At 38.7% G+C, this 25,300-nt stretch overlaps 1 protein-coding gene across 2 annotated transcripts in view; it reads left to right on the top strand.

Annotated features, from left to right (window-relative positions):
• Nucleotides 1–2,551: 2,551 nt before the first annotated feature.
• LOC146479141 (uncharacterized) overlaps nt 2,552–25,300 on the top strand; it is a 28,025-nt gene continuing 5,276 nt past the window's right edge. The window contains exons 1-22 of one of the 2 annotated variants that reach the window (XM_085111378.1): nt 2,552–2,929; nt 6,226–6,412; nt 7,345–7,475; nt 8,561–8,661; nt 9,332–9,426; nt 10,741–10,937; nt 11,072–11,150; nt 11,812–11,917; nt 12,898–12,981; nt 13,355–13,504; nt 14,257–14,376; nt 14,486–14,565; nt 15,452–15,518; nt 15,984–16,108; nt 18,478–18,549; nt 19,523–19,595; nt 21,452–21,574; nt 22,775–22,840; nt 23,534–23,631; nt 24,244–24,340; nt 24,454–24,518; nt 25,022–25,199. In XM_085111378.1, coding sequence (XP_084967504.1) covers nt 2,724–2,929; nt 6,226–6,412; nt 7,345–7,475; nt 8,561–8,661; nt 9,332–9,426; nt 10,741–10,937; nt 11,072–11,150; nt 11,812–11,917; nt 12,898–12,981; nt 13,355–13,504; nt 14,257–14,376; nt 14,486–14,565; nt 15,452–15,518; nt 15,984–16,108; nt 18,478–18,549; nt 19,523–19,595; nt 21,452–21,574; nt 22,775–22,840; nt 23,534–23,631; nt 24,244–24,340; nt 24,454–24,518; nt 25,022–25,199 — 2,500 coding nt within the window. In that variant the 5' untranslated portion in view covers nt 2,552–2,723. The remainder of the gene's footprint in view (nt 2,930–6,225; nt 6,413–7,344; nt 7,476–8,560; nt 8,662–9,331; nt 9,427–10,740; nt 10,938–11,071; nt 11,151–11,811; nt 11,918–12,897; nt 12,982–13,354; nt 13,505–14,256; nt 14,377–14,485; nt 14,566–15,451; nt 15,519–15,983; nt 16,109–18,477; nt 18,550–19,522; nt 19,596–21,451; nt 21,575–22,774; nt 22,841–23,533; nt 23,632–24,243; nt 24,341–24,453; nt 24,519–25,021; nt 25,200–25,300) is intronic. The other variant, XM_085111379.1, reaches the window with a different exon arrangement.

Below are 25,300 nucleotides of genomic sequence, written 5' to 3' on the forward strand. Positions count from 1 at the left end.
TCGAATTGTTTGCCGGGTAGCAAATATGAGCACGGCACGGGTAGCCTGCGGTAAGTTGTCGACTCTGCTCCCGTGGTCCCCTAAAGCGATTTTTGTCAAGGCCGCCAACTGCTCATTGTTTCGATCGACCAATCAAAATCACAGAGGCTTCGAGCGGGCGAGCACCCCGGGATCTTGAGTTTCGCCTTGTCCCTCTCTTAGGAGTGGATGTCAACAGAAACGATAACTCCCCCAAATCGCTTCCAATCAACTTTAAAAACAGACAAGCAACAAAGAATACAACAAGGAGTCAAGGTAAGTCAATTTTATTGAGAAATCGTTCAAATTTCTACGGTTTTAAATAAAGCCGTTGGTTTCCCATACAAACCTATATAAATTCAAATGTAACACAATACGCCCGGTACTGATCGCTACCAGTCACGTTTATTTCGTAACATGAGCTTGGGCCGCCTGTGGGTAGCCTCCCACGCAGTGGTCTTTGAAGAGGAGGTAATACGAGTGTGCCAGGGCTAGGTCTAAGGGGGTTAGTTAGCCCTCCTGCTCAAGTGCAACGCGGGAAATAGGAGACGTCTGCACGCAGCCTAGGGATTAGTTCACCGTATAGATTGTTCACAGTCCCCCTATTTTTCCGTGGGATTCTCGAGACCTGTATGCTTCGATGGAGCTGCCGCCATCTTGGTTTGTAAAAGCGAGCGCGATCTGGGGAGAGTGTGGGGAGCAGAGCAGAAGTGGGTATTAGTATACGCCGCCTCCCAACTCCGCTCCCCTCCCCTCGGTAGTTTAGACACTCTCCCCAGATCGCGCTCGCATATACAAACCAAGATGGCGGCAGCTCCATCGAAGCATACGTATACCGGTCTCGAGAATCCCACGGAAAAATAGGGGGACTGCGAACAGTCTATTCACCGTACCGCTTAACTCTAATCTCGTAGCTCTAGCCTTCGAGAGAGAATTGATCTAGAAAAGCAAACATCAGGGTACGTGATCAGAATCACTCTGACGAAGGGCTAACGCTCGAAACGTCAGGACTGGAATCTCTTTACGGTGGTCAAATTACCTTATCCTCTTATCCTCTGTTGAGAAGATGGGTTTACAGCTGACTCGGGGTTTTATCCATGTATGTCGACTATTTCACAAGCATAGCCGAGGACGGTTGAGCTCATAATGCGGTAGTGAATCCAGCTAGTCGTCGGTCAAGATAAAGCCAGAATCCAGGACCCCCGTCCCCCATACTTGAAAATCTCAGTTTCGATATATTTCAGATATTTTTAAAACTTACTTTCGTCTAATTTACGTATGTAGGCATTATTTCTCTATCCTGGAAGTGAGTTGCCTAAGTGGAACGAAAGTTTTGTTCCTTTAATTTCTCCAGTCACTTTCTTGTTTAATGGTTGCCTGCACTCTTTATTGTGGTTATATTACTAATTTGCGGCGAGCTCACCTAAACAAACTATACCAAACGCGATTAAGACTTTCTTTTTTTGAGCTGGATTATGAAGTAAGAATCCAAGGTTTGCTTAACAAAGGTCGCGACCCGTCTAACACCAGTCCTAACTACGTGATCCACAGTACAAAATAGTTCAAGTTTGGAACAGAGAAGTGCCCGCGCAAGATTCCCACAATTCACATCAATGAATCCTTTTTCGCGCCCCGTCCTTCAACCCCTATCTCAAAAGGGCCCCTTTACTGAAAAGCGCATCAACTGCGTGGGCCCATATTTCCAGCTAGGTCAAAATAAAAATGAAGTCTTTATTAAATTAGTCACAACATACGTGTAACTTTACAATCAATAACCAATTATATCCAGAGGGTTAGATTGGACGTCAGCATCAAAGGCGCCTCTGGCTGCCGCCTCAGTCCATATGTGATCTCACCCCATCCTCCCAGACCAATACACGCAAAGACCAGGCCACAAAACCGGGAACTGACGTCCCCTACTCATTACGAACAGTGAGTGGGCTCTTTAACGTCCCACAGAGTTATTACGAACAAGGGTTGTGAGACGGGACTTACGGTTTATCGTCCTTATCCGAGAAGACTAGAAAGTCTAACCATTTCAGCAGATGTCATTACAAAGGCAGCACTTTCTCCTCAGTTATTTAAGTGTTGGTCCGGCCGGGGTTTGAACCCACGACCTCCTGCACGGTAGTCCGGTACTCTGGCTGAGCTAACCGCCGACTCAGAAGCCAAAAAGTCAAAAGCCAAAGAAGAAGAAGAGGCTAAAAAATCTTGTTGTGAACGAATTAGCAAGCATTTGCGTTCCGTGTTCTTTGAAATCCAATAAAATTATTTCACAAGTTCAGTTACTGTTCCAGCTTTCCAGTCAGATAGAGAAGTTAAAAGTTAGCATAATGATAAAGCTGTGTTCTAAAACAAGCTTCCTCCCGAAAATATCGAGAGACAGTTCGGGAGACTTTACACTTTTCGTGACCCGAACAAAACACCCGAAAAACGCCCCGAAATGTTTTCGGGCCCGAAAAGTTCCCTGGACTTTTGAGCCCTGCCCACAAGGACCGAATCGAACCAATCAAAACGTTTGTTAGAAATGTGCAACAACATTATGTGAACAAACGCGGGCTTCGTGATCAAATAAATTACCAAGGAGTCAAGGGATTAGAGGTTTCTATGAAACCAAGAAATCCTTCCAAAAAATGCCTCGACTAAGAAGTAATTTATCAGTTCAAACAGCTGATTATTTTAGAAAGCAGTGGTTAGCATAAACAATGCTCTTGCTCGCAGAAGCTGGTCGGTCCTTGAACAAAGATTTGACAAGCCTCTTTCGGCACAACCTCCAGACGCCAAGAGTTCTTGAACGCCTCGTTCATGAGCTTCACAGCGACAAAGAGCTATGCAGCTACTTGTTTCTCAACCATCCCGGCTCGGAAGACATGCTGTGGGGGCTTATGAATCTCCTAACAGAAGATTCTCGGTGAGTAATGTTATGACTTCTGTTAAAAGCCAACAGCCAGCGGGAAACTTGTAAACGTTTAATAAGTTTGTTGTAATTTTTTAAAACTTGAATGGATAGCTTATCTGTGGACGTTCTCAAACAATCGCGTAACAGAATGGATTTAAATTTAAGGTTAAAGCAACCTTCGAACAAAAGTCATTAAACATTGGAGACTGATTTCAGCTGTCGTTTAGAAACAGCGGGTTGCGAAGGTGATGTTAATGAAAAGATAAGTTAACCATTGTGTTTATGTTTCGTGTCTTGTTTGGATATTAAAACAAAAGCATTAGGGAATCAATTTAACGTCAAGGTCACTAATTGATTCTCTCGTTCACGTTCTTTTTGAAAATGAGATCCCACCCGATATTTTGTTTTCTAAATGTCTTTAAGTTAAGAACACTCTTCCTTGTTTGTACAAGCCCACTTTTCAAAGGCCATGCAGGAGGAAATTAATAAATTGACATTACAGTAAAGTCGGTTTATAATCCACAATCAGCGAGATTGATCGGCCATGCCAGTTATTTACTTTTTTCTGATGTTTTGATGGCATTCTGTTTTCATCCTTGATCTGCAATAATGAGTTTTTCGTTCTACCTCGGCAAGAAATAATTTAAACTGACATCTCAGCTTACATTGATTTGATATTTACTCTGTCTTGTTCTAATCTTTTCATTGTCAGTTTGGTAAATTGCGGAACTGCAATATTTATTGCTTTTTGGCTTTTAAGTAAGTTTATCATTACACAAAAATCATAATTATGTTTTGGCGTAAAAGGGTTTCTTTCATTTTTCTGTGATAATTGCTGTAATCAACACCTCATTTTATATGTAACTGGAAGTAGCTGCCAAGATTAATGTCCAAACATGGAGGTATTTTTGTGTCTAATGCAGATTTTAGCAAGGGCTGTTGGAATACAAAAAGAAAATTGTGGATAAACATGCATTTTGCAGAGATGATTCTAAAAATCTTCATAATATTGAACAATGTATGGGATTTTCTGTACAAATTGAAGCACAATTATTTCTGAAAAATTTGTGGACACCGCCAAGTTTCTTTTGAATTCCAATGGCCCTTGTTAAGATCTGCTTTTCCTGGAACAATTTTGATCTGGTTGGTTACTATTCATTGACTTCGACATTGCCATGGCAACCAATTTTTGGCAGGCCTGTTTTGTCAGAAAACGGAAAATCCCTTTTTAGAATGAAGAAAAATGACTTTTCTTTGTTTAGCTCTCATTAAGGGCGATTTAGACGGTACGATTTTGCCTACGATTTGTCGCATGCGACATGCTTACGCCATGTCTACAACACGAATCGCGTCGTGTAAATCAACCTACAACATCCTTTTGACAGACGCACACAACACGAAAAATGTCGTAGGATTTTAAAACATGTTTTAAAATCCTACGACAATCGTAGGTATAGGCAATGTTGAGTGGCGAAAGTTGTGTACGATTTTTACATGACGCAAGCAGCGCGCGCTCTAGAAATCGCATGCGACAGTCGTAAGAGAAAATCGTACCGTCTAAATCGCCCTTTAGAGTTCCTTTATTGGCTCTGATTACTTTTCGTTTATTTTTCGGCGATTTCCTGAAGTTTTGGGGAAATCCAGAAACCCAAGATGGCCGCCTGTTTGACCATCCCTTCAAAATGATGGACTCCATTTTTATAAACTGATTCGTTTGAAAGGGATCCGAAGTCTGAGGACAAAACTCAAAAGGTGACAAAATAAGAGTATTTTATGACACGTTTTAGAGAGAGTGAAGGGTGCTAATTAAATGTCAACAAAGGAAGGAAAGGACTCTGTTGACATTTATTAAAATTAACACCTTCTGTTGTTATGCATGAAAGGGAGTGCAAGAGACATAATTATATAATTTGTCATGGAAAATTTCTCCTCGTCTGCACCTACCAATGATATGTTTATTGCAGGGATGTAACTAAGATGAAACATTAGCAGGCTCAATGAATAAACCCAGCGGAGCCAGCTCTTTTGGAGGGTGCACCTTTAAAAGTAGCATTAAGTACTTGCGTTCCGTTGAAATTTAAGCTGGTGATAAGATCTCTTTCAGACAGTAAAATTCCCTGGTAGCCGACTCTTAGCGACATTCCTGTTAATGTAACTTTTATCAAAGTAAATGTACCTGTGGAGTGGCAACCATGGACAGCTGTTTTGTCTGTGTTAGGGCTAACCAGCATGGCATTCTCCCTTATCACAGTAACTTAAAATTTTTATGTAGGCCCGTTAATGCAAAATGATTGACACTGCTGGAAAGAGCATCTTCTCAAGTCTTATCGAGAGTCTTATCTTTTAAAATGGGGAAGATATAGTTCCATTACATCTGAAAATTTTGTAGATGTGTGTATGGAAACGGGTAAGTTTTGCCTGTCTTCATTTTTGTACAAAAATCCCTGAATTTTGAGAACTATATCTTTGCTATTTTAAAAGACAAGACTCTCGAGCTTTGCCTTTTTACTAATTTGAAAGAGTTTTTTTTCCAGAAATGTCAACTGTTTTGGGTTATCTGGCCAACAAAATAAATTACATTTAAAATTAGTGATAGAGGTATGTAGGGCCAGCTTTAGAGATGAACATAAAGTTTGTTTTAAACCTCAGCCACAAACACTGTCAACTCTCGTCTTGCGGACACCTCGCTATTACGACACCCCGATAATATGGACACCAGCTTAATCCCCGGCAAAAATATATTACAGATGTTTGACTGAACTAAATTCCTGCTATTATGGACTCTTGCTATTAAGGACACTAACTTGCGGTCCCAAGGGTGTCCGCAATAAAGGGAGTTGACTGTACTACACATGTGGTACATGTTGCTGTTGTGGGGGACCAAACATCCTCAGCAATGCACATGAAGAGTGTGTAACGTTAAAGCGATTCTCATGTGGCATCCACAAGATAAAAACATAAAAAAGTATGCATGGGTGAAGACACAAGCACGTGTTTCCAGTTTGATCAGATCCTGGATGTTAGCAGTATAATTATTAAAAAGTAATTTAAGAATTCCAGTATTTCATTTTGAGTTTACCATCAGGGCTGAGTTGTTCAAAGCCTGATTAGCACTTATACTGAAGTTTGAACAACACCTGCAAGTTGTCATGGTAGTTAACCTGGATTAGCGCTAATCATGCTTTGATCAGCCTGGCCCAGGTGTTTTCAAGGTAACCCCAAGTAATACCCACTAATTTTGTCAGAAGTTACCTAAACATAGATAAATGTTATGATTGTGTGACAATCCAAGTGTGTTTTTCTTGCAGCACTGCTGGTAATGCATCCTATGTTATTGGTACGCTAGCTGAGACAGATTTGGGGAAAAAAAGAATCGTACACATATGCACAGACAAAGGCGATCAAGCGAAAAAGATATTGCCAGCGCTGACGGGTATGTTAGATATGGTAGATACAGAGACTGTGATGAATGCTGCAGGAACCATGGGAACCCTGGTAAGAGCTAATAATAACTGCCTTATATTGAATTTCAGCCAAATTTGTCAAAATTTGTTTGGTTCATCAACAGAGTTGATAAGTGAAGGTAAACTGGTGACTGAAAAGAGATTCAACTGCTGGCGTTTCGAGCGTTAGCCCTTCATCAGAACAAATCGCTCTGTCGCAGGGCTAAGGCTTGAAATGTCAGCACTCGAATCTCTTTACAGTAGTCAATTTACCTAATGAACCGCTGCTGATGAAACCAAACATTTGTTTCTACTCCCCAACAATGCAGTGCCATAATTTCTTTAGAAACTAGTTCCCTGTTGTCAAATTTTGGTTTTAGTCAAAAAGGAGTTCTTTTGACAAAATTATGGCTTGTTGATGCCCTTAGTTAACATACATGAACTGTTAGAAAAATGCACCACCAATGCTTTTGCAAAACTAGTAAGGACAGATTCCACCTGCTGCATGAATTGCTAGCCTGGATAAAGGCTTCATTACTATGCCTAACATCACAGAGTTTTAAGGATATCCAAATTAAACGACGAAGGGTTTAAAGATAACTTTGTTAAATAGAAGAGAAGTGGAATTTCTTTGCCTTTTCTTATATACTTCCTCCTCTCTAACTATTTATGAAAGAGACCATGAGTAAAGTGACTGAATTACATCGGTGACTATTTGTATAACTAACAGTGAACTGAAAATCTTACTCTGACTTATCACTGTATAATGAACATCTGAAGAAATTTATGTATTGGCCTAAAATGACATGACCAGTCATGGATAAGCATGTACATGTGTAGCTGCAGTACCAGTGAGCTCTTATTTTAGTTACTGAGACATGAATCTAAAAATTGCTATTGCTTGAATTCAAATGATTTGTACTCGTAGCTGCTTGGCTATAGAGTAGAAGTCTGTAAGTTGAAAAGTTCATTCTTGATTTCAAGGCAGAAGACAGTGATTGCCGGATGTGGATGCTGAAAGAGGACTGTTTGGATGAAGCTATTATCAAGCTTACTAACTTACTGGCTTCCATAGACATGTGTACAGCGAGCAATGCTGCCTTGGTTCTAGCAAGGTACTTTACTTTGCTTGGTTCATATAGTTAAAAAGTTATCAAAGGTAATAATAAGCCATTAGTTAATCTGGCACCAGAACCCCATTAATATGACCATTGACAGTCATGTTAACAGGGTGGTGCCAAATTATGGCAGCCTACAAAAAGGACGGAGACACAAAGATCAAATCAATATAGAGAGGCAGTGCTTGTGAATTAATAGGTTTATAGTCCAGTCAACAAAATTACTCAATTCTGATTGGCCAAGAGCAGTACAATTAATCCCAATTTGTACGCTGTAGGAGTTCTTAATTACTATATTTCCATGGCAACTGCACGTCAGCACAGCTTAACACGGCAAATTCGAACATCACCAAAAAAATTAATGGCTGCCAGTTATTTTGCAGTTTACAGTGAAGATTTGCTTCAGAACTTGAAAGAAAAGGCAAGCAAAGATAATAACACAAAAAAAGCACACAAACCTGGGTCAATGCAGAAAAGTGCAATATCAATCATAACCTTGAAGATTAAACTCAGTGGAATAACTCAGCAATTTGTAATTTTGTTGAACGTACTGTACTATAAATAAAAAAAATTACGTGACCTTCTCGTACAAGTTGTGATTAACAGTTACTTGACTGTGATGTACTGAAAGTTCTCAAATTGCACTTGCCTAATTTCAAGATCTCTCAAAACATCACATGTAAGTGTACTTGACGTCATGCAATTTCCCACACAAGTAAACTCCCAATAATTATTGACATAATTCAAGGAAACCAGAATTTGAGGTGGTCAGATGAACAGAGCTTTTTCACATTAGGTTCTGCTGACCTATATCACTCCTTTTAACCAATGCAATACAACGAATCTTGCCTTTTCTGTAAGATTTTTTAATGACTAACAAGAATGTAACAAATGTTACAGATTATTAGTCTGGTCTTTGTAGAGATCCAAATAAGCCAAATGAAATAGACAGAACAAATTCAGGGCTCCAGACTGTTGTTTGTCAATAAATTCTAAGCAGTACCTTAGCAACTAAGTAGCTAAGCAGTATTCAGCACTGTAGATGTGTTCTCTAAGACGAAAATGGGTTGTTGTGTCCTTAGGCTGACAATTGCTGAAGAAGGATGTGCTAGAATTTTAAACCATCGAAGTTCCTCTCGTACACTTGTACAACTGTGTAGGGCTTTGGGAGCTGATGAAACAGGTACCTTAACAAACATAGTTCAATTATTTATATAACATGTCAGTTTTTTTGGCCACTGTGCGACTCAAATGGAAGCTTTGATGATTTTGCATCTGTCAAGTAATATAGACAATAAACATTCAGCAACATTAAGCTTGCCATCTGTTTAGACTACATGGATCCCAGGAGGTCATCACAGGAGGAGTAGTGAACAGTGAATTACAGACTTAACAAGAAAACAATGTTAGCATTGTTAATAAATTATGCAAGCCAGAGACTTTGTCAGCCTTGCAAAAGAAATTGAGACTCCAAGATCATTAAGAAATACATACTCCTTCATGGAAGGTCATGGAATGTATATTCTTTTCCTTTTTTGGGGGGTTGGGGAGTCAGGGTTTCAGGTATGAAGCAGGGATACTTTCTGGAGTAACACCTTTGAAAATCAAGACTGCCAGACATTAATTAAATTTGACCACTTTTTTTCTTTGTACTTTTTTTGGAAGACCATTTGCCATCCCTAACAGGAGCTCTAGCACAAAAGCATTCAAACATCAGTCAGTCTAGATTAATTGAGCCACAGTCTAGCAAATGAAAAGAATACAATGAGACATACTTTGTAGTATTTACCCTCTTTATAGATATTATTAAATTTATTTGGTATACAATGAGAAGAGTTGATTTTTTTTATCAGGGCGAGGAATGAATGCAGCATTTGCCATTGGAAGACTGTGTGATTTTGAAGCGGGATGTAAGAGAATGTTATCTTTGAAAACCTCTGACATGATGGTAATTATGGAATAGTTGAATGTTCTCTGTCTCAATTTAAACTGTATGTAGAATTTAGCCTTCAGCAAATATGCTTATACTGTAAAGGAAATATACTTCTTGCGAGAAAGTTGTAAAAATTGTGTACTGTATAACATTAATGGGATTTAAAGATATTTTTGGTTTAAAGTTTTACAAACTTTGTTAGTTTTTTATAGTTAGTACTATCCTTTGGTGCAGATTATGATAATCAATCTTAGGCAAAGGGAAATAAAAATTAAATTTGTTTATGTTTAAAAATGTTGTGAACCTTAGATTTGACTGACAGATAGTAAAATTTATGAAACGTGACTCTTGTGAGGTACTCATTCTCTGTGAGCCATTCATGTCACATTGTTATCAATGCCTGGGAGCTACTGCATAGTCAAGCTCACAAGGTCATCGAAGTCAAGAGTTTGGTTATAGCTCAAATCATAACTCAAACTGTTCAAGGTTCACTTTGCAGTTACGTTGTACAGTAGAGAGAGTATTTGCTGTTAATTTATCAAAAATATAACAGTGTCATTAGTTTGTTGGACACAAATGGTTTGGGCATGATCTTTTTTTTATTATTTAGCTGAACTGGTCTGCGCTGAAAAGGGGCATTCTGATTGGCTCCCTGGGCGGTCTGAATTTTCCAATACGTACTGCTAAGATGGACCACTTGTGTCAAAATGTATGTTCGAAAAGAGCAAAGGGTTTCAATTTTGAAAAAAAAAAAAAGCAAACCATAAGGTTTTTAATTAACCCTTTCACTCGTAATATCAAAGAATGAATTCTCCTATCTTGTCCCCAGACATTTCTTATAAATGTACTGGGGAGAAGTTATTCAAGTGTCAAGGAAATTCACCTTGGGTGTTCATGTCCTAAATTCTCATAACCTCAGGGGTTGAATAAGCATTGATATTACAAGGGAGAAATTTGATGCTTATCACTGTTAGAGCTTAAAGGGTTAAGCTTATGAAGTAGTAACTGTTTTAACCGTCATGTCGGAGTTTTAATTTCTTGCACTTTTTCTCACATTGCTTGAACATAAATAAGTTTTACATGGACTAGAAAGCAACAAGCAGTAAAGTCTATACAATAAAAACTTTATTGAACTACATGTACCTTGTTCAGTCTGTATTGGGAAAATATTGGTCTCACCCTTTTTGAAACTTGCCTCAAAACTCGAAACCAATATGGACCTCCTTCTAGTTCTGTTCAATAACATATAATATATCAGACAGGTTTCAATCAGTTTTGAATGTCATCTGAAATATTTGTCATGTTTCAAATGTTTTTTTTTTTTGACAGATAAACTCACTTATCAACATGCTACACTCTGCTGACTCTGGATGTTGTAAGAATGCTTGCTTTGCTCTAAGTTGCATTGCATCTTTAGCTCAAGGGCATCGTCGACTTCTGGGACATAATGATGTTGATAATGTGATGGAAGTGCTCTGCTCTCTCTTGGCATCCAAAGATGAAGAAAGCACATGGTTTGCATCAATGTAAGTCAGATTACCAAAGCATAGAAAATTAGGTTAACTAGCTATAGGACACAGAAAAATTTCCCTGAAGTCCTTAAGTCAAACCAGCTCTGTTAGCAGAAGCTCATAGTAGTTTATTGTCTCGTCCTATGTAGGATGTTGCATACTCTTGCCTGTCAGAAAAGTGGTTGTCTGTACCTGAGGACACAGCCCAACGTAAAACATTCATTAGAGGTGCGTACGTTAATGTAGACGGGTAATCCAGCAAAAAAGGTTCACTTAAAATAATTATTTTACCTGCAAACAACCTTATAAACTTAAGTTTTGAGATGTGAGTCACATAGTCTACAAAGTCTCATACCTATCTGCATTGCATTGAAAATCAGAAAAGCATAATACCACTCAATTATTTCTGGATGTTATAATAAATTCTCTGTCAATATTAATACTGATGTGTTGGAGGGTAGATGCAATAAAAATAAGAGTTAAGGGAGGAGCTGCATGTGGGCACCATTCTGTTGTTAATAGGCTGCATTATAATTTGTGTAGTGCCATAAATAATATTGGTTAGCTGCATAAAACAGATCAACACTGTCATAGGAATTAATAACCCGAAAGGAAAAATTCTCAGTGGTTGGCTTATCTATCAGTTTGCTCGATTAAATGAGCACAGTACTGTGAACAGCAATTGTATAAGCATTTTGATTTTCAGAGTTCCCCTTCTGGAGGGAATGGGTTTTCAACTCCTAATATGTTATCCTTGGATGGGTAGTGCACTAGATCTAAGCAGCTGCCTGCTTCGAATTTTATTGAAAAGCTTGCATTAAAATATGGTCCTTTCTACATTTTAATACCACAGGGCTAACTGATATGACTGCATGTTGTTGTGTGGTAGGTTCTGTTACAGAGACCAAATCTGAAGGAAGACACCAGAGAGGAAGCTGGAGCCACTGTAGCGATATTGGAAAAGCTACCTAAACCAGAGCCACCTAATATTAAAGGTTTGGCTGTGATAGGTTGTTAAGTTAGACAAGTTTTTCATAGTTTTGGTTATGTAAATGGCAATTTGAATGGCTAAACAAGAAGGGTTTTTTTTGTATAGCCTGAGAGTGTAAGTGGCAGTATATTACATGTATGTCCACGCAAATGTAACTTCAGGAGTTTTTGTGGCAGAGTTGTCATGAGCAGTGTAAACCCTGACAATGAGAAATATTGGAAAACTATCTTATGGATTTTTGACTTGTCTGTGCATTGGTGGATGAGAAGTTTGGATTGGCTGAGAGCTGTGAACAGATCAATCAAAATAATATTAGATGATTATAAAGGACTGGTGGAACTTTTTTCTGCTTGTGGTAATAATTTTGTGAATAGTGGACTCACTAAATTGGAGCATCAAGAAAGCATTAAATTGTTGCAATGTTCACAGAGGAAAGTGAGAAATGATCCTTTAAGAAAGATTAAGAGATGGAGGAATGCTTAAAGTGTTGGGCAAAAATATGGTTTCCATTTTGAAAGATCCACTGGAGTTTTTCTTATAGAGGGGAATTCTCTAGAACATTAATAAGTTTTGGTAAGGTAAATTACAACTTTCTCTTTGAATGGCTGGTTTAGTCGCAAATTTGGGTTGTATTAATAAAAAAACTTGTTTTCTGGTTGGAGGGTATTTTTTTGCAGTTCATGCCACTCATCCATGGGGGCTCATCTTCCTTCCTTCCTTCCTTCCTTCCTTCCTTCCTTCCTTCCTTCCTTCCTTCCTTCCTTCCTTCCTTCCTTCCTTCCTTCCCTCCTTCCCTCCCTCCCTCCCTCCCTCCCTCCCTCCCTCCCTCCCTCCCTCCTTCCTTCCTTCCTTCCTTCCTTCCTTCCTTCCTTCCTTCCTTCCTTCCTTCCTGCCTGCCTGCCTGCCTGCCTGCCTGCCTTCTTTCCTTCCTTTTGTTTGTCTTTTTGTCTGCTTTCCTCATTAATTTTTTTCCCATTGTTACAGTTGAGAGTGCCTATAGTATTATTGTTACATGGGATGCTATTCACCCAAAGAGTGGACTCGATGTATCATATCTGCTTTTCAAAAGTAAGTCAGTCTGTCTCTTGAACATCTCAGGGTGTACACAGCACTGAAATCCACAAATTCAGTGCCACACATTTCTTTGTAACTTCTGTGTTTGCTGGTATATGCAGGTTGTACATGTACACTGTGGTATACTCAAGGACAGTCATTTGTTATTTGAAATAAACTCAGTCAACCTACGTCGCGCATGACTTTATACCGTCAATAAACTAGGGAACTCTGAAATCTCACTGGTGATATTCAAAACTGACAGGTAAATTTCAAAACTCTGTTCAAATTTAAAAAAATACCAGTCATGCCTGATGTAGCTTGACTGTCAGTGTTTAAAATTGTTTTGCTTTTCTTCATCTGTGTCTTTCCATTTTTGGTTCTATAGATGGATCAGTTGTCTACTCTGGTCCAAGAACAAGTTACATAGCAAATGACCTCACACCAGTCACAAAATACAGCTTTTATCTTCAAGCCTGCACAGAGGGTGATGACAGTCCATTTAGTAATGCTGCATCTATCATCACTCCTGAATCAGGTCAGTTTGTTACTTGTATTCAATCAATGTCTTTTACAATAAAAAAACCCCCCTGTACTGTGCCTTTCAATAACATACGGACTCTGAACTTCAATCCCTACTAACCATTTGCATGTTTTACTGCTGTCAATCATTATTACAGTGACAAGCGGCTGATCACAGAAATACAGAAGCCGACAAAGTGGATTAAAATCCGCCAATCACTGCGCATGAACATAACCTTTTGATGCTGTTGAGCCAAATGTTTTTGTTTTCTTAGAGGTCTGCTTCAGTGATTGACGGCAATAAAAAGCATAATGGTTGGCTGAATCTTAAACTTCAGAGTCTGCATGCTATTGAAAGGTGCTGTAAAATACTGGAAGAATGTTTCACCAGTTTTTGTCATTACTACATGTACCTCGGTCATCAGTTAATGGTTTGCCCACTGCTATTACTGGCACACTACAATATCCTTTGAAGATAGTTTAACAGATGTTGTGTATCAATAGCACAGTGCCTTTTTTGCAATTAAATTGCTTTGAATTCCTTCTTTATTTTTGTGATGATTCTGAGATTCTGATCCCAATTCTGAGTCAGATTATTATTCAGTTTCCCTGACACTACATAGTTGACTGGTGATAAGTCACATTTGGTATCAGCTAGTAAGTTCTTTGGAAGTCACTGTACCAAGCACACAAAACAATATCTTGTTATGAACATCCTACAAAAAATCTCATTATGGTGTGACATGAGTTTAACACCCTGTTGTTTAGTTCCTAGTGCACCCCAGTGTCTCAGAGTTCTGGCAAAAACAACATCACAGATCAAAATTATCTGGGAACCACCAGCAACACCTAATGGCATGCTGAAGGGCTACCAGATTGTTGTGAGGGGTAAGTGGATATTATATATTAGTATTGTGGTGCACAAAACCTTTTTCTTCTTCTCATGTATTGAATATGATTGTAAAATTTTTATAACATGAATTAGTCTGTTCTGTAGGCAAGACATACAACCTTGAAATCCATGAGAACTACTTCATCTTGCCCAGTTTGCCTCCTGACACTGAATTTACTTTCCAGGTAAGTACGTGTACCAAATGAATGCATTTATTAAACTGGCAAAATGCACAGACATGTACTCAACATTTAGTGATGCTAGTTCATTCCATTCTGTAATTTGTCATTTAAAAGTTACGAGGAAATTTTTTTTTCAAAAACTCATTAATAATTCATAAGCCCATTGACCTATCAAATGGTCAATAATACATCACGTGCAGTGATGTTATATCAATCAACCTCCTCCTTATTAGTATGCAGTGTTTTATCAGCTGATAAAACACTTCTCATCAGTAGCAGTGTTTATCTCGTATGCTCATTTCCAAAGTTCTCAAAAGCATAATATTATTGTTATGGACTAGCTCTATTGACACACTCTTTTTCAGAAATGTTTTTGAAGCCATTCAAAAAACTTGCAGCACATGTTTTAACGGGTCTAAAACCCCTCGGCGCACCTCGTGTTTTAAACCCGATAAAACACTCCTGCTAATTTTTTAAACATTACTTAAAACTATAGTACCTACATGGATGTACAGTGCTCAAATGAACAGTTCCATGCTGCTTTTCCTCCGGCCTATTGACTCAAAATGGCCTTATGCACCTTCTCCATGGAGAGGGATGGTGATCATGATGATTGTCTCAAACACTGAGGGGGAAAGAAAATTGGTTCGGCTACAGAGATCTATGTACTTTGGTTTGGCAGAAGATGGGGGGCCGCTTCAAGATGGCCAGTCAAGAGGCTGCCATGCTAATATCCTGCTTATTACCACACCTCAGGGTAATCTACTACTGTCAATTTTATAGAAAGGAAACAGTCCTTAAACTGCCTAAATGGAAGTCCCCCCCCCCCCCCCCCTATAGTCTCACTTTATCCTTGGGAAACATTATTTTATTTTGGTTTCCTTTCTAGGTGTTTGCTCTGACAAGCAAGGGACGGGGAGAGCCAGCCATTCTTACCGCAGCCACTGATGACCTAGGTTAGTGAAAAAGTACTACTAAATGAATACATATATTGGTGAATTGTGATATTTTCTGCTCTTAAAGTTAAGCCCTTCCTTTCTTCCTTTCTTTGTTGTCATATTGTTTGTTGTTCTCAACTCTGCTTCACTTGTTAATTTGCTTAGGACTTTCTTGACTGGAACTTAGTTTAGTGTATTATACTGCTAGGTAATCGTTTTCACCTTCTCAATATCCTGATGATCGACAGTGTCTTGGGTGAGTGAGCTTGCGGGGGAAGAGGTTGTCTGGGAGGGGGTGGGTCAAGAAGTGGGAGTAAGTTCTTTGAAAAGCCAGTCCTCGTCTAAGATGATACTCATCAATAAACTTACTGTAGTCCTAGCCATGTACAAACTATTTTAACCTTTCCTGAGCAAACAGCTGTCCAAATTTGGTTTCATGGGTGTCCAATGACCAGAGGTTTTTAAAACTGCTTTGTTTTTCAGCGTCTCATGCACCACCCAGACCAGTGGTTCAAGTGCTGGGACGACATGAACTGCTGATCACATGGGAGAGTCCTCCCAAGCCACTTGGCAGAATAAACAGCTTTGAAGTTAGAGTTGATGACATGGTAAGGTTTTAAATATCATACCTGCCAACTGTCTGGATTTAATCAAACCTTAATTAATTAATTGCGTTCGACGAAGGAGAACGCAAGCCTAATTTTGTTTTTGCGTCCTGTGTCTTTCGAGTTGGTGTGCCTGTGTACGGCTATGCAGAATTTTTTGAGATTGCTGTAAGGACACCCAAATGGCCCCCCCCGCTTGAGTTTTGCAGGGGCATGTGTCAGCCGGGAAACTGGTGCGAAGTTATGACGACATCTGACCTCGTTTTTGCGCTAGAGCCATCTTTTTAGTCTCGTTTTCGCGCTAGAGCCATCTTTTTAGTCTTGTTCTCGTATAAGAGTCGTCCCTTTCGTAGTTTTTAGGGTGTTCAAGAAACGAGGACGGTAACGGTAACGAGAACGCCACAAAACAATGGGCTTAATGAGCAAAAACAATTGCTTTGCACGTGCGTTTTACATTTTGGTACATTTCTTTGCTGTCCTCTGCAAAACAACAAAGTGAAATGACCAAATTTTAGGTTTTCTTGAGAACAGGAACGTATGACGCAAAATCTTCTTTATTTTTCCTTACTTTGACGTCGTTCATACTAATTTAGTTCCTGGAGAGTTCGCCAGCATTTTCCAAGTTAAACAGATTTAAATGATTGCGAAAGAGTTACAAAAGCGAGAAGTTATATTTTTAAATGCCGTTCTCGTTACCGATGCCGTCCTCGTTTCTTAAACTCCCTTTTGTCCTTGGGTGGACTGTACCTTGCTTTTGTGTGGTGGAATTTCAAGCCTCGGTAAGTTTATTGAATAGTCCTTTTAAGTGTAATGTTATTTAAACGCTTCGTCGGTTGCATTTATCGAAGTCTGAGGGAACTGTGTACGACTCCGCAGTGCGCTGTGTTGTTGGTCTCGCGCTGGACAAGAAACACTCAAACCTTCGCTATCTGCAGGAATGAAAGAAAACTCGAACATTGTACGCAGCTCATGGCCATGACTTATGGTTCCAAAAAGTGTAATCCATCAAGTTGTGTAGCTCCGCAACGAAAACTGACCATGGCTTGTGGTCGAATAACAAACTTTCCGAGTTGTGTATCTCAGCGACCATTGTGCTGCACTTGATGATGAATTGTGATCGAATGACAAACTTTCTGAGTTGTGTAGCTCTGCGGCTATTGTGCCACTTGATCATGAATTGTGATCACAACACGACGTTATCGAGCTATGAAGCTCACATTTGCGTTGAACACTTGCACCAAATCAGAGAAGATGAAGCGATCAAATAGAACCGAAGCATTGTCCAGTCAAGTAAATCGGGCAGCCGAAGCATTCTTTTGTATTATGCAAGCAATTCACATCGTGCACAGAGTTCTGTTCAGATTTCCATCAATGATAGCCGCAGATGTAATTATGCTCGTAAGAGTTATGAAAGAGGCATCAGTGGTATAGCTGCAAAAATTGGTGATAGCGGTTGTTCTCCTGCTATAATTTCTATATAAAGTTACAGATATAAATGAATAATTATCAAAACATGTACTAGTGCAGTCCATTTTAAGCTACTTGTAACTTTCCACAAGCTAGTTACAATATTTAATATTGTAACTATTATTATTATTATTATTATTATTTTTTTTTTGTAATTTAGGTTAGTATCTTAAGTTGGTATGGTTAGTATTGTAAGTAAAGTTTAGTATTCTATAGTTAATAAAAAAAAAAAAATAAATAAATAAAAAAAAAAAAAAAACTTTCCACAAGCATGCTGTACTCAGACCAGACACCTTCGAGTCAACATGCGTGTTTTCAATGTCCTTGTTTACACTCCATTCGAAATCAAAGTTTCTCATTTCTTTTCACAAGCATTTGATCTTCCTCCTTTGACCCATCCCCCAGAAATTGTACGAGGGCATCATGGGAAATATAAAAGAATAACAAAAGCGGTACCCCTTCTCCCACCCTTTCGTGGAACGCATTTTTCTAATCATTGATTACTACTAGTTTACTAGTTAAATCTGGCAAGAACTTTGGGTTGTTGTATATCCTCAAGCTGACAACCTTGTCATTTCATCAAACCCAATATGATGAACTGGTCTGTGAAAGCAATTTTCTGTTTTATGAAGAACACACCATCTGCAATGATACTGTTCAACCTATTTTGATTATTTTTTTTAGATGTTGTCAAGTATGGAAAATGTTCTGTATGGAAACAATGTAAACATTTGTACCAAATAATTACTGTCTCTCCAATGTAAAATTTGAAAACAAGTTTGTTAAAAAATTAACCACCCTGGTCCTAAGTTACCCTTGTGACTGGGCAAAAATAACTTAGTCATGATCAATTTCATTGTACCCTAGCTTGCTTATTCTGTCATATTTCCTTGTTTTTCTCATAGGTGATTTATAATGGAGTAGAGAAGTCCTGCACTGCTAAATCTCTTAAACCCAATACAGAGTACAGTGTTACTGTAAGTTTGTTAAAAAAATAATTTATGTTGGAGCTTTGTCCAAAGTGATGTACATTTCATGACCAGTGGACAAAATACTGTTTTAATAGGCCATTTTACAGTTGTGTGCGTAGTGACCTGGCCTTGGATTGTAAGCGAGGCTTGGGTTGACCTTGTTTTGATACAAACCTCACTACTTTACATATGTCAATGAAAACTAGTTAACATAAGAACAGCGTGATCTACATATGAAAAGCAATGAGGTTTGTATCAAAACAAGGTCAACCCCAGCCTCGCTTACAATCCAAGGCCAGGTCACTTAGCACACAACTGTAAAATGGACTATTCATCACATCCAGGGGTTTTATTAGAAACTGGGACCTGGGTAGTGACACCCCTGTACTCTGGACATGGTTCCTGCCTAGGAAGAAATCAAAAGCCAGCCTAAACAAAACAAGTTGCCAACGGAGTGCCGGTCTATTCACCATTAAACAGGACATTCCGGTATAAAAGGGGCCTGGCCTGGCCATTCTCACCTTCAGTTGTCAATCAACCAGCAGAGCATAAACAACTGACAAACAACATGTGTGTTTTTCTACAACTGATAAAATTGGCTTAGTTTTTGGAATAAGCCCAGTTAACTGAATTAGATCTCATATATTGCTGTGGCATAGTTTTTCAGAGGACCCTCGAGTCAACAACTTGCCATGACTGAACAGCATCCAACTTTGCATTTTACACTCACAAAGGTGTTAAAGGAAGGAGGAGCTTGCCTTTTTGTAGTAGAACGTCTTGTTTAAGAACCCTTGTACTTCAAAAATTGATGAAAATCCTACACATTAAATTCAATGATTTGTATAACTTGCACTTACATTTTTAGTAAATTCCTTTCTGGAAATTCACTGAAGATGAAATCATGATGCCAAGAGAGATGGAAACACCTTTAATGTAATTTGATAGTTTTGTTTATATAATAAATTATTGTATTTTGTAGGTCAGTGCTTGGTGTAGTGAGGGAAGATGTGAAAGTGTTCCAGCTAAAAAAAGGACGGCCAGAGAAGTATACAGTAAGGACGTATCCACTGATATTAATTTGTATTGATTCTGGCTGGGGGCGGCTGTAGGATTTAAAGGAAGAGAGTTTGAACAGACAACCACCAAACGCAGAAATATCTAACAGGATAAACCCCTTTGGGTAAGGTTTGAAATTACGGTCCTTGGAAATGCAGTTGCACCCATTTTACAGGGCTAATGGATGGGTTGAACTTAGCTTTAAAGTCATCTTAATTTTGTTTGTACTTGCTAAAAAGGAGCATATAACGGGAGCATGATACGTAACTGTTGTTTTGTCACATGTATGAATATACTCTGTCAAATAGTTTGGACAAGTTTTTTTTTAATTTAATTTTTTTTTGAAAAGTCATTTTTGTAGCTTTTTGCCATCACCACAATGTTTGTAGGGGGTTTGATGAAATCCCCATGATGTGTGGCCAGTAATGGAGTGATGCATTCTTGTGATTTGTTGACCATTTCACAGACTGGTTGGAACATTTACACATGCTACTAATGACACTCTGTATGTGTCCTTTCATTTCACTTACATGTAATCTAATCTAAAAGTGAAGTTAATACCACTGATTTCAGCCAAAAACTTCACTTGGGGGTGTTGAAAAAATTATAGGTTTTACTTCTGATCTGTTACTGGCATGATCTCTGACTGAGAAGAAAACAGACTTAACGTGTGTAGGATAGGGTGAAATTCTACCTTAACAAGCAACTTCTCATCTGTACCACTTATGAAATTATTTGACATTCATGCATTTACTGTGCATGTTTTACACCAAGAAACTGCGGATTAACAGTTAATGAATTAATGGTTTCAATGCTAATTTTCTAACATTAAAGGAAATTTTCCACATAATGCCAGATCCTGGAATAGAGACTAAAGGTATATAACACTGCATAAACTTAAAAATGCTTGAGGTGTTTAGTCATTAATCTCATTTATAGCTAGATTGATTTAGTTGAACTGACATCAAGACACAAATATTAATCACAATACTATTTTTACTTTTACAGCCTTTTTATCAATAATGGATTCTACTAATATTATAAATAGTGTTTTGACAAATTAACCAACTGGGAAGGATATTATCAATCATTGACACAATGTACATACGTATCCTTTAAAAGAACAAAAAGAACAACAACAACAACAGCAGTCAAACCTAGGACCTTCTGTTTACTAGACTAGATGGTCGCTGAGCTATTGGAGACTTGTGGGACTGAGGCCATTAAACTAGCCTCATGTGATAATCCTGTCACACTTGTGAGTCTTCTATAGCTCAGGAGCAGAGTAGGTGTCATGAGCCTTTCATTTCATCTGCTGGTTGTGCCTGCATCACTGAATAATAAAATATATCTTTCTTACTCACAAGCTTTGAAACACCGTCACATTTGTTTCAAATTAACCTACTCTTTGTAACAAATGGTATATGTCTGTCTTTGTACTGATTCTGCACAAATTTGAAAATTGTGAAGGCTTATTAGAATGTTCCTGTTCTCTCCTTTAAACAGTCTCTTTCAGGAGTTGGTCATTTTGTATGCGGTTCTATTATTTCACCTTCTGGGAGAAATCCTCAATCAAACATCAACTAGCTGTCTTTATCACCTTCACAAGAACAGTCCACCTTTAATTTATACTTTTATTTCTGCGAGGGATTAAGATAGGTCTTTTCCTTTCCATGCTGTTAAAATACGCGTTTTTTAAGAAGACAGGTGAAGGCTTGAATGAAAAATGTTGACTCAGAAGAGGAAGCCATCATATTGATGTATCACTACATTCTCCAAATTATCCTGTAAGGAAATGTTTGTTATTCAGTGGGGAGAATTTAACTCATGCACCTGCACCTCTTTTTAACAGACCCTTTGTGCACTGCAGGTAAGGGCTCAGCACGGCAGAAAACTGCACGTTCTACAACAAAGACAACAACATCGGCTGCTCGTAGTACTGCTTCTAAGAACACCACTAAAACAAAAGCAAAAGGTGCTGTTTATATTGCTAGCTAAAATTGTAATAAATTAAATTAAATTCAAATGTGTAAAGTAAAGTAAAATGCAACAGCACCATAAAATTGAACTTCTCAGGCAAGATGTTGACCTGAATAATGGCAGAAGTAAAAGCATGCTGCTTACTTACGCGGACGTGTATGTTCATTGTACATCTTTGAGTGATAAATATTATATGGCATTTTATTTTTAATCTCCAGTCAAAATAATTTGCCTTATTACACAGTAATTAAGGGCTAAAGTTTTTTTGGAGACGATAACCACAGATTTCCTTAGGAATAATGTTATAATTTACTCTTTACACCTTAACCTAATACATTATTTATATTAAACATTTTTTCTGGTACACATTCTAGTCAATCTTTTCTTGGATAATATCTAATGTGATAACATCCATTAATCTTCATTCTAAAGGAGTTTAACTTCTGTGATAACTGCGTTTATGCCAATTTAGCCATGAAGTATAAAAAGTTACAAAATTTTAAATATGAAATGTAAGTATAATTTTCAGAGGTGAACATAAATATTAATCTTATCTTCTGATGCGGCAACAGCACAAAATCTAAAATGCGTTAATCTGTAAAGCTCTTTATAATTTATTGATATGAAGTGTGTGTTGTTTTGAGAAGCCTAATGGCTCCTCAGCCTGGAATTGTTGGATTCATTGTATTGTACAACCAATTGGGGTACATTTTCCAGCCCACATTTTCCACCAACAGTTTGTTAGGGTTCTTGAAAAGTTTCTTGGTTTTATATTAAATACAACTGATTGGAGGAGACAGTGTGAAATAAAGTGCTTTATTTGCTCCAACCTGAGCATCAAAATAATCCCAGCCATTGTAGAGAAAAACAATGGATCGATTCCAAGGGAGTGAAGCAAGCCATGGCTCAAACCTTGCCTAGTTCCTAGTCCTCTCTCTGTCTTTCATCTCGATCAATCCGTTTTGGGTCACGTAGCCTGATTCGCCTCGGTTACGTCACCAAAACGAATTGATCGTGAGGGCCTGGGAAAAGCCGTACAGGGACAAGGCAGGCTCAAACCCATGTGAGCCAAAAGCTTTCAGTGGAATTAGCATTTCATGGGGTTAAATCTCTTATCTTTTGGGCACCATGTCTTGAATGCTGCACAAGAGAGATAATTATTTTACTGTTGTTTGAAACATGTAATTAATTCTAGCTCCTACAAGGAAGCCTTTGTATCCATATGAAAAGAAAAACATACCTGCAGCTAAGCAAGGAAAAGGTAAGACTGAGTTTCTAACAAAATGTTGTTCGTTTAAAATGAGATTGTTCAGCCCTGCATTCGCTCTATCAGATCTAGGAAACAGTATTGAATGAATAACTGCTTAAAGATAAAGACCAAGTCGCATTGAGGTCACAATTGACCAAGCCGTTGAAAATGTTACATGTTCTCCACCCTCTGAAGTCCATCCCTGGGAGGGGGACTCTCATATGAAAGGGCAGGGAATGCTTGTCGGAAATTTTGAATTAAACCCCTAAAGGAGACAAATCTGGGCGTGGCGCAAGCTCCTTTTGACCCCTAAAAGAGACCATTTTAAAACACAGACATATAACAACTTTTTGCATGCAACCCTAAATGAGACCTTCACGGCTAAATATAATGGCGTTTTGCCCAGAACACCATAAGTGAGACCAAAATCCGAAATTTACACCCCTAAGCGAGACAACGAGCATCCCCGCCCCTTTCATATGAGAGTTTCCCCCCCACCCCCCCTGGGAGTCCGTCACTGGATTTCCCAACGTGTTGTGGGACACCAGTCCCCATTTATCCAGCTTGATACAAGATGCAGTGCAGAACAGTGTTCCTTGCTGAAGGAACCAATACAATGGCAGGTCTGCCGTGGCTGTCATTTGGCCACCATGTCTGCACTGAGTATATTTCAGTTAATGTAAATTAACTGATCTCCTGTGTTAGTGTTAAGAAGAGCCAAGACTGCTGATGTGCTGAGAGTTCCCACATTGGACAGCTTACAGAGAGTTGATGCAAGGGAGACCAAGGTCAAGAAGAACGGGGTAAGCGCTGCCAGTCAGGATTGTTTACTTGTTGGTTTGGTTTTGATTTGTGGTAAACATGTGCTAGTGTTTGTTACAGTGCGACTACTATTACTGGGGTCACTTGAAACTGGCCAGTCAGATCACATCATGATACGAACAGTGAATAATTCCCAAACTTTCGGTTTTAACCGTTGTTTTCCGTCTACTCGTGATTGGTTCAATTGGCTTTGGTTGAAATTCAATTCAGTTCTTGTCCTGCAATCTGATTGGCCAGTTTTGTTTAAGTGACCCCGGTAACAGTAGTCGCACTGTAAGTCAAAACTATTGCTTGTTTATTTTTCACTATACACGTTACAAAAATGCAAAATGAATACAAAAATATATATTACAGAGAAAGTGGTGAAGAAGCCAAAGGAGAAACCACAGGTTACGAGTGCAGTTAGCTTTGGTTGATTGTATATTTTTCCTCTGAAGTGAAGAGAAAGAAAGTTTGTGTTAAACCTTTGTCGCTCGCTGTTTGTTTTTTGAACTCAGAATAAAAGACATATTCATAATCCTAAGTCAAGGATTTACGTTAAACTGTTGTTGTTGCCGTTCTTGTTATTGTTGTATTTTCTTCTTGCGTTGTAGACAACATTGGAAAACAAAAGCCGCCCCAACACCACCTTTGGGAGTTCAAGGGAAGGTTTGTTGAATGGTTCCCCACTGTCTGTCAAGAAATCTGCAGGTGAATTCGATTTTTCTCGCATCCCTTTCTTTCCACTCCGTACCTAGAGCAAATGTATTTTAGTTTAACTTTCTTGGGTTTTGTTAAAGCCAACTGAATGTTTCATTTTGTAGGGCGAAAAAGTGGTAAATCACAATCCTCAAGTCTGTCCCAGTCCCTGGAGGCCTTGGGTTCAAAGGTGAGTCGGACTCGTTACCATCTGGATTACTTTTGTAACTTGTGGTTATTGCATTATGAGATTGAAATTGTGGCTCAGAAACAGTAAAGCTAAACTCTCCGGTTGAGATAATGGACTTCGTTGGTTAAAACAAGAATTGTTTTGGTTAAGTCAAATCTACTTTGAGTTTGTTCCTAAAGAAATTGACTCACTTGGTCCCCTTTACATATTTTGCAGGGCCTGTGTTCACTACGCGAGTTTAGGTTCAACATAAGAGTTTCAATTTGTTTCTATAGAATAAGAATAAGCATTGCCTACAACTTGTTAGTGGTACTCAAGGTTGCTTGTAACTAGGTAATGATGACTTAGTGGACACTATCCTGGTTGGCCTTTCTGTGGCCAATATGCTGTCCGTAACTGTTTGGACTGTGCCTGTTTTCATCTTACAGTTTCATGTTTTTGTTCTCAATTAGTGGCATGCGAGAAATATTACTGGACTGATCATATTGTTTGGCATTCTCCAGGGCAGGGAAGCTTTAAATGGATCAAGTTCAACATCGTCAGCCAGCGATGAGGTGAAGGACAGGAGAGCTGTTAGCGATACGGCTGCGGCGCAGATGGATGTTTCTGGAAAACTTATTAAACGAAACTCGCAGTTGGGAGGCGCTGCATCATTCCCTGCTAAAGATAAAGCTGGAAAAGGTCTGTTACGTCTTAGAAGAAATTGTTGTTCTCATAGTATTATTATGCCCGAGAAAGAAGAGGAGGAGGGCTGATTAAGTTCGATTTATCCCCGAGGGTTT

The sequence above is a fragment of the Pavona decussata genome, unplaced genomic scaffold, assembly GCF_977016875.1.
Source record: "Pavona decussata unplaced genomic scaffold, jaPavDecu1.1 SCAFFOLD_61, whole genome shotgun sequence".
NCBI lineage: Eukaryota > Metazoa > Cnidaria > Anthozoa > Scleractinia > Agariciidae > Pavona > Pavona decussata.